The 15,413-nt window shown below is 47.0% G+C and overlaps 1 protein-coding gene across 5 annotated transcripts in view; it reads right to left on the bottom strand.

The window, feature by feature from the left end:
• KDM4B (lysine demethylase 4B) overlaps positions 1–15,413 on the bottom strand; it is a 92,047-nt gene extending 76,634 nt beyond the window's left edge. For 2 of the 5 annotated variants that reach the window (XM_080382512.1, XM_080382513.1), the window contains exons 1-2: positions 14,108–15,413; positions 894–1,050 (exon numbers count right to left, since the gene is read on the bottom strand). In XM_080382512.1, coding sequence (XP_080238638.1) covers positions 894–1,050; positions 14,108–14,307 — 357 coding nt within the window. In that variant the 5' untranslated portion in view covers positions 14,308–15,413. Of the gene's footprint in view, positions 1–893; positions 1,051–1,837; positions 9,367–13,173; positions 14,065–14,107 lie in introns of those variants that run through there. The other 3 variants (XM_080382511.1, XM_080382514.1, XM_080382515.1) reach the window with 3 other exon arrangements.

Here is a 15,413-nt window from a genome sequence, read left to right as displayed (position 1 = left end):
TAAGAATTATTACATGCCTAACAGCTTTATTAAGTTCTGCTAAATACCATACATAACTACCTTGTCAGAATAAATGACCTCTCAGCCTATGGTGCAACATGACACAGGCACAGAAATACTCTTTCTAATCACCTAGTCCTGAATTTTTCCAAGCAGTTCTACATCAAGTACTGGACTTCAGAAGCTTCACATGCAAAGTTCTCACAATGTTTCATCAGTTTCAGTGTAAAGATGCTGATGGGAAGGAAGCAGAATGATGTTTTCAAGCAGGCTGGAGAACTGCTTCCTAAAGGTCAAAAAGGCTTTCAGGTATTTTGGGAATGGCACACACGTACACCACCCATTTACAGGTCTAGATTCAAGTCAGCCTGAAGTAGTAGCCCAGAATATTAAAAAGGTCGGAGTAAAAAGTCTGCACCCATTCACACAGATAGATTTAGGCCCTCTTCCCCATCCAAACCTGAGCAGACTTCAAAAGCTTGATGCTTTACCCGACACTCCGGGGAAGCTGCAAACTCACAGCCCCAGCCCTCAAGGACCCTGGCTACGCCTGTCTGTATGGCCAGCAACAGAACAAGGACGTGGAAATACCCTCAACTCATCTCCACCGGAGCTGGGAACGTCCTTTTTTTCCATTTAGGGATCAGGAAAAGACATTCTGCAAATAAACGCTTCTTTTCACCCTTATGCAAGGCCTGCAACTCTGCTGCTTTTCCTCTCTCGGTAGACGGAAACAGAGATTGCAAGCACGATTTTCAAAACCACATTCTGCTTGACTACATGAAAGCAAACTGCTCGTGAGTGGTACCGCTTCACAGGCACCTTAGACAACGCCGAGCCTGGGGAGGGCAGCCTTCAGGAGGCTTTCAACTACCTAACCTGGGGCAACTCACCTTGGCAAGCCCTGCTCGGTGAGCTCCTTGCGATTCCATGTAAGCAATGTATTTCCCAAAGTCCCGAAACTCCTCAAGGGTGGGACGAAAGGTCATGATCTTACAGCCAGGGTTCTGCGGGTTTTCCGACCCCATATTTCTAGTACGGCGGCAGCGCCTGAAGAGAGGAAACGAAAAGGGAGAAAGAAAGAAAAGGGGCAGAAAAAAACCACACTGGTTAAAAAACTTTGTTTTCTTTCTACTTGCTTTAATGGGTTTCACAAAAAGACACGGATGTATTTTTCATTTCTCTCCCCTATTCCCCCCAGAAAGTATTGTAAGTATTACCCTCTAACATGAAGAGCTCCTGAGCAAAAATCCACTTCACCAATTTGTTAGCAGGGCCCTAAGACGGGTCAGGTATCAGGGAGCTCCTGATACCGGTATCATCTGTGAGATGGGATAGGGTCTAAATATAGACTGTAGACTTGACATCGCCCCCTCCATTCATCATATGAAGTTGTGTCTCATCAGAACGGCGGTCACGAACAAACCCCCCGCTACCTTCAGCATCTATTTAGCGTGTGTAGAACTAGCTGTCCCTCAAAGCCTTCCACCAGAATGTTTCATCCTTGTCTGTATCTAGGTTCAAAACCAACAGCTCTGGCCAACATTCTTTTTCATCCACATGCTAGGTTACATTAGAAATCATAACATTAGGGGATTTTAAATATAACTTCACTACACTTCGTTATTTGCAACGTACATAGACAAAACAAAGTGTCAGAAAACTTTTAAATGTAGATACACAATTCCAATGCATCTTTCAATGCGAAGAACAAAATTGCTCAATTTAAATTTACTTCAAAATTTGGGTGCGTGTGTGTGTGTAGGAATCCAGAAAAGTTCAGGATGAGATCACAATTTTTAAAATGTACCTTTGTAAGATTATGCTAGAAACTTACAAGGCAAATAAAATGTTTTAGTGGCATCTCAGTTGCAAACACAACTACGAAAACATCCTCCATGTCCGAAAAGCAGCTACGGCACGTTCAATACGCTCACGCTACCACGGGAGGGCAGCACGGGGCTTCTAAGGAATAAAAGGCGCAGCAACACGATGTCAAACGTGATTTCTAAATCACAAGCAAAGTATGTTTGCATTTCAGTTGATTTCAAACTAGCCAAGAAGTATTCCAGATGCTACTAAAAGTACTCTTTGTGTTAGGAAAAACAAAATAGAGAAATAGTGCTGTATCAGCGTTTTAATCAGCATGCACGGCATAAAGCTCAGACTCCCCCAAAGAGACAGCAGATGCTCTTGCCTGCCTCCTATAATTAAAACAAATACCAGATATGAATTTGGAGATACTCAACACGCAGGTCACCAAGGTTTCTCTTACACTTTTAACTGGCCAAAACAATTTTTTAATCTCAAAGGCAAACAGTTTTGACTTGAAATTCTAAAGAACAGAAAATTTTAGAACTTTTCAGAGTAACTTTTACATAAAATTTGTTTCCGAACTATGGTCTGCGAGTCTAAGCCCCTCCTCAGCACGGCCTTTAAAGGAATTTCATGCATAAAATCAGGGCCTCTTGCACGCTCATCCTATCCTCTAGCATTTGCCTGCTGCCTCCTCAACCGCAGCATTACTGCGCCCCTAAACGCGATGACCGAAGAGCTCTTCCCAAGCCAGGAGCCAGAGGTGCAAGGCACGCTCCGTAATAAACATCAAACTATAAATCCCAATATTGCACAAGATCCCAGAGCACAACCGACTGAGGAAAGAGATACTGTTCACTCCCTTCACCCCCACAGATATTCCAACAGCTGTGTTTCCAACAGAAATTGTTACAGCCTTAAAACAAAAAGGCCCTTTAACCAACCCCTCCCATCTCCAGGGTGGCCATGCCCCAAGACATTTCCAGTCTTGCCATACAGAAAAAACAATTTGCTGTATTTCAGGGTCAGCATTTGAAGATAAGAAGTATACTTGACCCATACCTACAAGAACTATTTACTACACCAATGTTTTGCAGAAATACAAAAAGAGGAAACAGCATCTCCTGCCCCCCAGACGAACCACGGGAGATGATAAGCTCCAGGCCTCCATCTGCCAGAGCTTTCCTCCAAACTACTGAAGAAAAACACTGTTCACCAGGAAAATACAGCCGATCCTGGTGAAGAGTCAGAAGAAAAAGAAAAGTGACTGTTGGAGCAGCGGGACACGGGCAGAAACCACCCCCAAACCTCTGTTCCAACGTACCCTTACTGAGAATACTCCGGCTATTTTTGAACCAGGTCAAGAAATGCCAGGCAAGTTCAGCCAGCCAGGAAGCACGGAGCGAGGAGCGAGGCTCTGCAGCAGCACTGCACGCCGGCTGATCGGGAGTACATGGCTCGGGGAAAGGAACTTGAATCCCATCCTGAGGAGGATCCGTGCCAGCACCATCTGCTCCAGGGATGCCTTCCCAGTATTTGCAGCTTTCCCCCCTCCCCAGTCGTGGGTAAACATAGTCAAAGCCAGGTTTTATCCCATCTTTCCCTCAAGACCATCTCCAGTGATTCCAATTTTTATTCAATGAACTGGGAGCAAATAGTCAAAAATTCATGCTCCAACAAGAGGGAGGAAATAAAAAACTACTTCATGCAAAGTTTAGTTAATTAATTAAAGGGCCTACGTGCAAGCAGTGTCGCTCGGCAGTCAGGAACTCTGTAGAACAAGACCGCAAAGCACAGCGGATTTTTCCATGTTTAATCCCATCTCTTTATTCTAAGGAACATCTTAACACCTACGCTAGATAATGTTTGCTGCAATGTATGTTCATCTCACTAAACTAATTAAGCTCTTACAAAAAAATAGCCGCGGAGCACAGGCGAAGGGAAAATCAGTTCAGCTACTTCAGCCAGAGAGGCGGCCACATGCTTCCCCCCGCCAGCCCCAAGGAGCTTGAAACACCCAAGCCACAGAGAAAGCTTTGGGAGAAAATGGTATTTCCCCCCCCCCCCTCAACTACTTTGCACAGAGCAGCACTGATGTGGTTTGGATTACAAGCAGCAGTATTTACTGTTACCTGTCAGAGGACAGGAGGCCAGGGCGGCGGGACAGGCGCAGGGCTGCGACAGCAGCCCAGCCATGCTGCAGCTTCCTGACAGGATTTTCAGGAGACGGCCTCGATAAAACAGCGCTGAAATCAGCTCGCCAGCATCACTGGGGAAGATTTCACAGCAGAAGCACACTGTTCTGAGAACACTGAAAGCATTTTTCACCCATGGCTCTGCCGTGCAGCGGGGTGGATGGTGACAACGCGAACACACTCTTCTCTCACCACTATTAATACTGAAAAGGATGATTTTGCGGAGTCTAAGCCCCCTATTAGTTCTTGAAAAGAAGTATTGAGGTATTTTTCTCAGCTGGGTGCATTCTGTTTCTTTGTAAGGCAGAGTAACAACCTGGAATACTATGAAAACCTTCTAATTTGCAACCATGCTAAGGAACCACTAAAACTTGCCTCCAAGGGATGATCTCCAGACACAAAGAGCTGAGTTTTTAATTTCAATGACTTTTTACAAGTGACTTTCCCGTCTAAAATTCATGTGAACCAAGACACTTTTGTGACTGTAATCCTACACCTGTTGGTTGAAACCTTTGTGCAGCAGAGAAAAGCCCAAGAAACCCAGCTGAGATCAATGACTTGTACTTGCTAAAGGACTTTCAGGACTGGGAATCCTTCCTCCAGGGAAGGATTTGGGACTTTCAAGTAGTTCCCCACTGCTCCCCCACTACTGATCCCAGAGGAGTGGATAATGCCAACTCATTCTCCTCCACCTTCGAGTCAGGGGGGGTAACTCTGGCTAAAGGTAGCAACTGTTAGTGACAACAAACCTGCCTTTAGGCACCAGCACTGGAGCTAAATCCTGTATCCACACCCAGGGCACATGTCCGCAGATGTGAAGCAAACTAGTCCTGCTGGTTTGCTATAAACCCTCCGTTACCAATCTGGATTTGAACAGCCAAAACACAGCAGAACTTATGACAGAGGACTCACTTTGTTTGTACAGTAACACTAGAAGGCCATCTTTAATCTTGCTAAACAAACTTAACAAGCTCCCTGGGATTATCAGTTTCTTCAATAAAACAGAATGCGTGTACCTTCGGAGCCCTTTAAAGAAGGCACCAGGTCTACAGGTAAACTTCTACCCAAGTGCTTCACGCCCTGCTACCATGTACATTACACCGCATACAACAGACAAAACACCGCTTTTGAACCACCTCCTGTCTCTCCAAAGGCGCAGTTTTCCACCATCAACCCCACAAAAACTCCCACTAGCTTTTTCCCCAAAGGCCTTGAAGCCAGATGACCAAAATTCAAAAAGACAAAGGAAAATGCCCTTTGGAACATATGCTTATAACACAAAAAGAGAAAGCAGGCGTTGGAAGCCTGGTAGACAAAACCATTGCATGGAAGCCAGAGGCAGCAAAAATAACTTTGTGGGAAGAGGATATATAGCATCCACAGTGACTCCACAAGATTTTAGTTGGGTTGTGTTGGAAGGGGCAGAAAAGACACATGGAAATACCCTCCCGAGTGCACCCTGCAACCTGCTGCCGACTCAGAGTCGCTTGCACCTGCTTGCACGGGTGGTGGGCACGCACACCGGCAAGGGCATCACACCCGCTGAAGGGAAAAGGAACCGCAGCCATCAAAATTTCACAGAATAAAGTGCTGGCCGCAGTTTGAAGCAAGAGGAAATTTCACAGCAGTACCAACTTGGATAGCTACTGAGCTCCCATCCATGGCCATTTGTTCTTCTCCTGTGCCAAATACGATGATTTGTGGTGCCACAGTGCAAAACGACTAGGGAGCTGACTCTGGTTACATGACCATGCTTCAACACAAGCATGGACTGGACTTTTATGGCAAGAGGGCAAAGCCACCATCTCCAACCACAGCCTCATCACGCCACAGAGACAGTTTCAAACACCCAAAACAGTTATAGGAATAATCTGAATGGATTGAACTTTTTGAGGAGGCAGGCTTACAACAGATTGTCCTCCTACAACATAGTCTCTCTTCCCCAAACAGGAGAGCTTGTTAGCTCCTATGCAAACCAGAGCCCGTACACACCTAAAAATGGATTGAGGGTTACTGGTGCTCTTCAATCGAATTTCCATTTTATTACAGAACACTGAACCTACCAACTCTTAATCTAATCAATGCAGACAACAAACATCACTGCACTTGTAACACCAGTAAAACTGCTGTTAGCAGTTAAGAAAATTAAGTTCCACAGCTCGTTACACCAAGTTAAGGACAGTGAGTAATTATACACCCTTGCAGGAGACCATCTAAGGACAACACACACCAAACCAAGTCAGGGAAGTGTAATAAATCCCAGATACTGAGGAGGAAAAAAAATTAGAGGAGATAAAATGAGAAGATCTAAATGAGGCACATCTAAATAGCTTAGATAATTGAAGACATAAAGAAGATGTCGTTTCCAGCACAAAGTACAAAAATCATTAATATATAACAAATTATTCATTTCAATGCTGAAAACATAGCAGCTCCCTCTTTGGGGAAGAAATTCTGAGTGCATTCTACTCCTGAGTGGAGAAAGCTGCTATGAGGCAATTTACTGGTTTAATACTTTAGAAAGATAAGAGAGACATGCCATATCTTAGGCAAGGTTTTTAAATCATAAAAACAAAATCTTAAAACCTCTGTTTTTCCCCCACCATTTTTCACTGTAACCCTCTGGATGCATCAAGGCACAATCAAAGCCCGGCAGCACAGCCAAAACACAACGGGAATCCAAATATCAACGGTGACAAAATCCCTAATCTGGTTTCAACACCCAAATCGTTCAACCTTCCGTCTTCTTGCCTTACCTGGCAATCCCCCTTGAAAACTCAGGTCTATGCAGCCAAATACAACTACTAAACCTCCCCCAACCTTTCAAAAATAACTAGAAAAAGAGCGGTTTGACTCATCCCAGGATTCCCCATCTCAGGGCAGGATGGACAGCACTAGTTGTCCTCATTACCTGGCCATGGTGCCGACCAGCTGACGTGACGTGCCTTACTTCAGCATCACTCCAAGCAAACTGCCACACAGCTACCACTGCGCCCACGCTGGAGACTGCTGTGGAATGTTCAGCACCCTGGAAACCCATTCTGACCTCACCGCTTACCTCACACTGCCCTGTCCCTGCAGCAGTACCCACAGCTCCTCCTTGGAGCTACCTCCTCTTCCAAGCCTGCCACGATGGTAGGGCATCGTTGTTTTCCCCACAGGTGTGGGCAAAATGTTCAAACTACTTCTGCCAGCACCTGGAGAACTGAAAACCTGAATGAAGAACTTGAACTTGGCCATTTATCTCACTGTCTCCAATTAATTTGTCAATCAGGCCAATTTTACACCCATTCTCAGGGAGCCAAGGCCAAGCCGGGCACTGACGGAGGGCGGGAGGGGGCAGCAACCCCCCTGCCTGCAGTAACACACACCCTCTCAGCAGGAGCACCGGGTACTGGGCCAGACAGCCAAGTAGCATCACAAGAAATCAAGACTCACGGCCTTTCTGCAAGTTTTTATCTCCCGCTGCTCTCTGCCAGAAGGGCTCCGAGAACCGCTTTGGGGGGAACCTCTGCCCCAGGCGTCACAGCCCCCGGAGCGCCCCCATTTCGCCCCAGCCTGCTTCAGGTCCCTGCCAAACTGGCAACAAAAGCAAGTTCCATTTGGGAACAAAAATATGATCTGATCCTTAACTGAACACACTGTAAAGTTACAAGATGAAACCAAAACCACCAAAATACAGATTTTAAGTCTGTCTCAATTAACTTCTTCGGACTCAGTATTTCTGAGGCACTTCCCATATGACAAGGTAAGAACGCTGCTCATGAAAGAATTCCTTACATTTACTCTTGACTCATTATCTGACTACTAAGTACTGTGCACAAATATTAATGGAAACCTCATGTGTTTATTTGAAATGGCATTTTTTTGATTAATTAGGCTGGAACATAGAGGGCGGATTCTTCTACTTCCATCTACTACTTTTCTCAGTAAGCCAACTATACTCAAATTTATATCTAGATTCTCATGGATCAGGCATTATCAAAAGTTACTTAACAGGACAAAAGACAAACTTTTGCAAAACATCGAGACTGTATTTAAATAGGCAATTACACATCACTAGTTTTAGGGAAGAATTACATGTTGCGAGCATAGCTGAGACAACTTTCCTTTCTTCCCAAGAATCAGATTACAGCATTTAGACAAAGAGAGTGAGAACTCTTAAGTCTGCAGTTCACTGTGGTACCGCTCAGCCCCGTTTGAAATGACTGCAAGATTACAGCGCGAATTTTAAACGCACGTCTCTTCCTCAAAATTATTTATGTATTCAATTCATTACGGTTTTTAAACTCCAAATTGCTTTAAGTTTTGTATATCCTTCATAAGGTCTAAGTAAACATAACAGAGGCAAGATCTGAGAGACAGGAAGAGACATTCCCATCCAGGCACAGCGAGTACCCACCAGCCCAGCAGATTAAGATCTACAGTGCTTGGGATTTGCCAAATTAAGAGTATCTTCTATTAAATTTTACACTCCACAAGGCTCCTCCAGATTTACAGATTCTCCTGTACTTGAAATCAAGCAGCATATGTAGCTCATTAAAGAAAAATAAAATTTTCCCTCAAAACATCCTCTTAGCTATAGAAGTGTACAGTTATTCATACATTTCTTCAAAATGCAGCAAAATTATTTAATCACAAACAGCATTTAAAAGCAGAAAAAGTGTCTAGATTTAAGAGCAATAAATCTGTAAGAAATTTAAACAGTTCATTATCGCCTGAAGCAAGGTAGTCAACATGTAATGTTTATTTCTAAGTTCAGAATCAGTACCCAACTGTCTCCCTCCTCAAATTCCACGTTACACTGAACAGGCAAGATAAAGCCGTACTACAACCACCCGGCTCCGTTAGCACACCGCCACTGAGCCGACCCTTCAACCAGGTGTCCTACAAACTTCCATCTGCTGCGTCACCCAATACTTACCTTTGCTGTCTTTTATTATCTTCGCTATGTTTACTGCAAGGTTATAGAAGTATTTAAAAAAGAAAAAAAAAAAGGTTCAATTAACCTGGATTGCTGCTTCTCAGCAGCTCGGCCGTGACTTGGATCTTTGACGCCTGGTACGCAAAACTACTTTGGGTTCGCTTTGCTGAAATGTGAGGAACAGGATTTAGGAGCTCACCATTTCAAACTGCAGGACAACAGTGAAAGAAGAAACCTCCTGCCCAGACCTGGAGCAAACGAGGTAGAAAAAAATACCTTTTTTATGTATTCCTGACCAGTCTGAACAAGAATTCAAAGTCTCAACCCACAACACCCAAATAGAAGGCAAGAGTGCTGCAAACCTTAAAATACTGGAAAGTAACCTGCAGTCCATTATTCTTATCAGAAAGCATGGGCATTTCAGAAAACTTGATTACTGCACCACTTCGTACATAAAGCTAATTCCTACATCAGATTAATACCTTAACGAGGACTAATTCCCAACAGTCGTCTTTCGACAAACCTGCCAGAACTACAAGCCTGCAGCAATGTTCTCAGTATCTTGCTCAATTTCTTCTCTAGGTTGCTTCAGCTTTTTTTAAGACAGAATTTCAACAAATTCGATTGTCTTAAGTGCTTCTGACTCCTTTGCCAATAGAAAATCAACATCTTGGTTGCATTTTTTGCACAAGGTGCTTTAGGTCCTGCCTAGAGTGGGTGTGACACACTGACCCAGATTCCAGGCTTAAGAGCAACTGCATTGCCAGAAAATTATCTACTCGGGAAGAGCCTGAGCAAGAGGAACAACCGGCAGGCGGAAGAAAGGACCAAGAAGGGTAACACAGCTCCTGTGGCTCCAGAAGCGCACCTCAGCAGAAGTATCTATGCTCAGCTGCACCTGTAACTAGCTCAAACTCCTCATCTGCACAGAGAGAAGCAGGGGGGAACCCCAAAGTCTTCACTTAGGAGGTGCCTACCTCATCTCACAGCCATTTCACGCTCTTAAACCAAAACTGCAACTGAAAGGAGCGACAATTTAAACCCTAAATTAAAGCAAAACCCAGCAGAAATCCAAGCTAGTTTCACATCAGCCTCAAAGTAACATTAGACAATTTTAAACTCTCCCAGCTCAATTTTATCTAGTTCTGTCTGGAAGCTACCGCTCCAAACCCTACCACATACAGCACAGCCAGAGCTGCACTGCTTGTTTTGCCAACACAGAACCGAGAACGTGGAAAACTTCATATGAACGTCTTATCTACAACGCAAAACCCCACAGAGACTCATCAAAATCCTCCCCACTACTCTGAACACATATCAGAAATTGTGAAGGCACATCAGAACACCTCAGGAAATCACCTTAACACAGCATCAGCTTCCAACCTGGTCTTCTTCGGCTGTATTCAAACACAGTCTTTATAACAAACAGATTTAGGAAACAAAAGAACAATCCTGTATTTTCCAAGAAACTTGGAATTGTGGCTTGTTCATGAGCCTTCTGAAACAGCAAAGAAAAAGAAAAAAATTTCGTTGAAGGTCATTTTTGCCATGACCAAGGCACACACTGACCAAGTGAGGATCTGATACTACACAAAAATATTACAACAGAATACAAGTGTGTTCTCCTATGTCAGCAGCCATCCACTAAGAATGTCATTGAGGAACTGTTTAATTTATAAAAGAGAATAATTTACTCCATGAAAAAAACTAAGTACTTCAATTAAGCCATGGTAATAAGTGACCATATCCATAGGTTGTGAGAAGAATGAACACATTTGGTCCAAAACAAAGATTAAAAAAAAAAAAATCTTACTAAGCAATGGTCACATTTACGGAAAAATACTGAAAATGGAAAAACACCTTTCTCATCCCACGACGATTAAGTACTGAGAATGCTAACATGGCATTAATATCACTAAACCTATACAAAATGACACAATTTCTGCCAATATTCTGCAGTATTCAATGATTTCAGTTTGCTAGGGCATCAAATGGACAAATCATCTTTGATTCTTAAATAGATTACAAATACTTAAACAGTGTCTTCCACGTCCACAGAGAATCCTGATGGCATCCAAATACATTAAGCAAATCCCTCGCTTGCAGTGACATATTTAGCTGTCATCCATCTTTGATATTAACAGATGCTATAGTGCAAGTAATGCTGCGTATAGCATAAGCAGACAACGAATGGACAGACAGTAACAGGCGCTGCAAACCCTTTTCAACAGCACACAGTAAGACATAAAAAAAAAGAGAGTCAGAAAGGGTGGAAAATTCACCCTTCCGCAGTTCTTCTATATCGCCTAGGATTAATAAAAAGGAAACAAAGTTTCTAATTCTTCTGACTGCAGAGAGATTTTCATAACTTGTTAACCAATGCATGGTTGTCTCAGCCTGCAGCAAGACCGAGTTATTATTTCTCCTTACATGTGAACTTCCCTATTCATTGAAATTAGATGTAAACTTTGAAGGCTAATTACAGCTACCTGAATGCCAACACACTGTTTATTGTCTTACAGCTGGACATCCTAGTAGAAAATAAGAATACATAACTCCTGATAAATGTACAAAAAAACCCCATATAACTACCATGCTTATCCAGCACGTCTGGACAAACTGGTTTTTCCAACTCATATATAATTTCTCGAGACATCTTATATGAAAATAAGTTTGACTTATATGAAAATAAGAAGTTGTCTATATTTTTTATAATTTAGAACACCTTGTGCCCGCAGATCCGTAAAACAATCACTTGCATTACCCGGTAAGTGACAGGAGTTGATGGTACGGCTAGAAATAGTTTTCACTTCACTTTGCTCCAACAGTTCAATTTAACGGGCCGGCAAGCAGTTCCAAGCACCGTGTTTGCCTCAGACCGATAACCAGAACTATCTAAAGGAAATAGGTGGGATTCTCCCTCAAATTGCATTTGCTATCAACTTCTCATCAACAGCTGATGAAACCTCTTATGCATGTAAGGTCTTAATTAGAGAAGCCCAAGTTCACCCTGAAGTCAAACTCTGAATGTCAGACCCGCATACTTTGCTCTTTCGCCCATGTGTTCTAACTTAGTGAGAAAACTACAGTCTTCACTTACAAGGCCTTTATATCTAAGCTTATATATACACACACAAAATATATATCTTTATATATATTTTGGTCCCACCAGATGGTTGAAGGAATCATCTCTTTTCAGAAAAAGGAGAAAGAATAATACGTTACTGAGTGTTGGACAGCATCCTCCTGTCAAAAGATGTTTCAGTGAGTGTCTTATACTTGAACATTAGCTCTGGAACAAGGAATCAAGTATATCCACCTACATATACTTTGCATAGGAGTAACTCCTACCACTAATGAGAAAAAAACAGCCGTCGGTTCCTTTTGGCATTGAAGGAGTCAGTCTACCTGCCTCAACTTCTTTCACTTATTAAAGGGGAACTTAAGAATTATGAACTTACTGTCAAAAAGCAATTACCCCTACATACTCCAACTGTTATTTTACGTAATTGCTGAAATGTAACTGTAAGTTTTAAAATCTAGTCTTGACATTTCTAGTGATTATGTGAATTTTTACATATCAGGAAAAGGAAACGGAAGAGAAAAAAGGAAAAGTTTGTAAGAACAAAGTGACTTACTGTGTGTGAAAAGGGGGGAAAAACCATGCTATTAGGTTTCTGATGAACAGAGTTCCTTGAAATTAACTCCTTTTGGTTAAAGGAAACAACTTTGGAAGGGTCAACCTTGATGTAATACGGTAACGTGTTTACACCACCCCAGTACAAAGACAACCGAGTCACACAGCAAAAATCCAATGTTCTAGGCCTTAACAGCAACACAAAAACAGCCCGTGCCCCTGCACAGCACCCATTCTTTACAGCTGCTTTTGCTAGAAAGAATGAAAGTTAAAAGAACCGGCATAAAAACAAATCTAATCTGTGAATGTAACCCTTTAAAACAAAGCAGTCCAAAACGGCCTTTCTGCCAGGCACCAAGCTCCTAAGCAGCTATACAGCCCATCTTCCAGGAGCAGCAGAAGCACCAGCTTTAAAGCAAAGCCAAGTGCCACCTTTGGCTCAGGGCTCCCCTGAAGAGTTTCCCCTTCCACCACGCGCTACATCCCAAAAGAGCCGGATGCATCTTCCAAGTAATTCCAACTTAAAAAAAAAAAAAAAAAGAGAGAGTGCAAACAGAACAGCTAAAACCCAGGGCAAGCCACCAAAGCTTGACCGGACAAACCGTTTCTGCAGACCACAACAGTTTCAGAGCCGGTCGTCTCACTTTTCCAGCCTGCAACGTTCATACTCAAGACAAGAGTGAAGGGAAGGACCTCCACGTGCAACTACGGGCCTTTCTGTTGGCATCGGGCTCGTTACAGGAAAATTAAAAAAAAATAAACGAAAACAGAAAAAAGGTTAGGTTTATCTCTAGACTCTGACAGCGTCTGAAGGAGAAAAAATAAATAAAAAATAAAAAATAGAGAGGAAAAAAAGAACCGCACAGCACCGCCCTGTCCCTGCCAGTAGGTCTCGGAGATCTGGGATCAGGGAGATCCCTGTGGAACCGCGGCCCCCCCGGCGGGGTCCAGCCGCCATCGCCCGGCCGGAACCCGCTACCGGCCGCGGTGCTCTGCCGCCCCCGGGCACAACGGCCACGGCGCCGCGGGGCGGGGCAGGGACCACCCGGGGCCTCCCCACCGCCAGCGCCCTGCGCTCACACCGCGCCCAGACGCGGAACCTCCCGCGGGGCCGGGGGGGGGGCGGCGCGGGGCGCCCACCGCACCGCCCCGAGACAAAGCGGGCGGTGGGGCCGCCAGGAGCGGGCCGCGGGGCAGGGCCACTCCGCCGGCCGCACAGGCCGGTGGCGGCGGGGCCGCGGCCGAGGGCCGGGCCGTGAGGAGAAGGAGGAGGAGGTGGAGGAGGAGGAGGAGGGCCGGCCGGCGGAGGGAGGCGCGGCGGGGCCGCCGTCCGGAAGCGAGCGGCAAAGCCGGGACCCTCGCCGAGAAGAAGCGGCGGGGAAGGGGCTCAGACCGGGGAGCGGCGGCGGGACGGAGCCCCAGGGGGGCGGGCAGCGCCGATCTGCGGGGGGCTCCGGCGCCGCGGGCCCGGGGGTGGAGCCGCGGGCGGTGGCAGGGCCCCGCGGGGAGGGAGGGAGGCACCGGCCACCCCCGTACCTGAGCCCGGCGGCGGTCCCCGGCGGCGGCGGCGGCCCCGGGCTGCCCGTCAGCGGAGCGCCGAGCGGCCCGGCCGGAGGGGCAGAGCGGGAGGGGGGCTGTGAGGAGAGCGCAGCGCCCCGCGGCCAGCACCTGCCGCCCGCCTCCTCGCCCCGCTCGTTGGCTGCGGCCGCCACCCCCTTCGCGGTGATTGGGCGCATCGCCGCTGAGAGGCGGCGGCTCCCGCCCGTGGCGGAGCCGGTAACTGAACAACAAGACAAGAGCGTCCGTTGATTGGAAAACGCTGCCGAGTAACGGCCCGCCCACCGGCAGGGAGGGCAGCCGGTCGCTCACGCGTCGCTCAGCGGCTTTCCGCCAATAGAACACGGTCTTTGGGAGACGGCAGTTCGCCCTCAGCTGCTATTGGGCGAGAGAGAAGCAAGGCGGGCTTCCATAGGCGGCGCGGGGTGCCCGTCAGCGCCCCACGGCTCCGCGCGCCGGCGGGGGCGCGAGGCGGTGAGGACGTGAGGAGCCGCACAGCAGCGCGCGGGGGGGGGGGGGGGGGCGCTGCGGCCGCCCTGCGCCAATGGGGCGGGCAGGGACCGCCCCGCCGCCCCCCGGCCAGGTCCCGCCTTAGCCCGCCCGGCCCCCGCGGCATACCCCGCTGCGCCCCGGGGGTGCCCTGAGCGGCGGCACAAAGGTGCTGGAGGCGGCCAAGGTGGCCTAGAGCCTTGGGAAGTGGGGGGTCCCAGCCCAGGGCTGGCGCACTCGGGGGGCTCCGGCCCCGCTCAGCGCACCGGGCCTGCTGCGGCCCCGGCCAGCGCCCCCCCGTGAGGGGAATGTACCGCGGCGGGCCCAGCTCGCCCGTGCGGCGCTCGTGGGGGAGTTGGCGGAGCCACGTAGCCCCCCCGTACCTGGAGCTTTTAAAAAAGAAAACAAAAGGGAGCGACCCACCGGCTGGTCGGCGCGGAACCGCCTCCCCGGGCCGCTCGGAAAGCGCCGGGATCTGCCAGCGCCTCGGCCCCGTTCGGCTCCCGCCGTGCCAGGCTGCCATGGCCGCCCGGCCTGGGCCGAGGGGCCGGTACCTGCGCCCCAGCACCCCAGCGTCCCCGCAGGACACGAACTGGCTGCGGTTACAGGAACCCTGGAAGCCCGCCAGGAGAAAGAACTATCAGGGGTATTTTTTAATTTGCGCTCAATTAAACTGCGCAGACCATAGATTCTGTACACTTGCTGGGAAGCGAGATGGGAATTCCCAAAATAGAAGATCCTTGGGTTGGGTTTTCTGCAACATTGTAATTCTTGCTTCCCCTTCCTTATCCATGAA

This window comes from Falco punctatus, assembly GCF_963210335.1.
Source record: "Falco punctatus genome assembly, chromosome: 4".
Classification (NCBI taxonomy): Eukaryota; Metazoa; Chordata; class Aves; order Falconiformes; family Falconidae; genus Falco; species Falco punctatus.
Note: the sequence above shows the minus strand (reverse complement) of the source record. Positions and strands in the feature narration are given on the sequence as shown.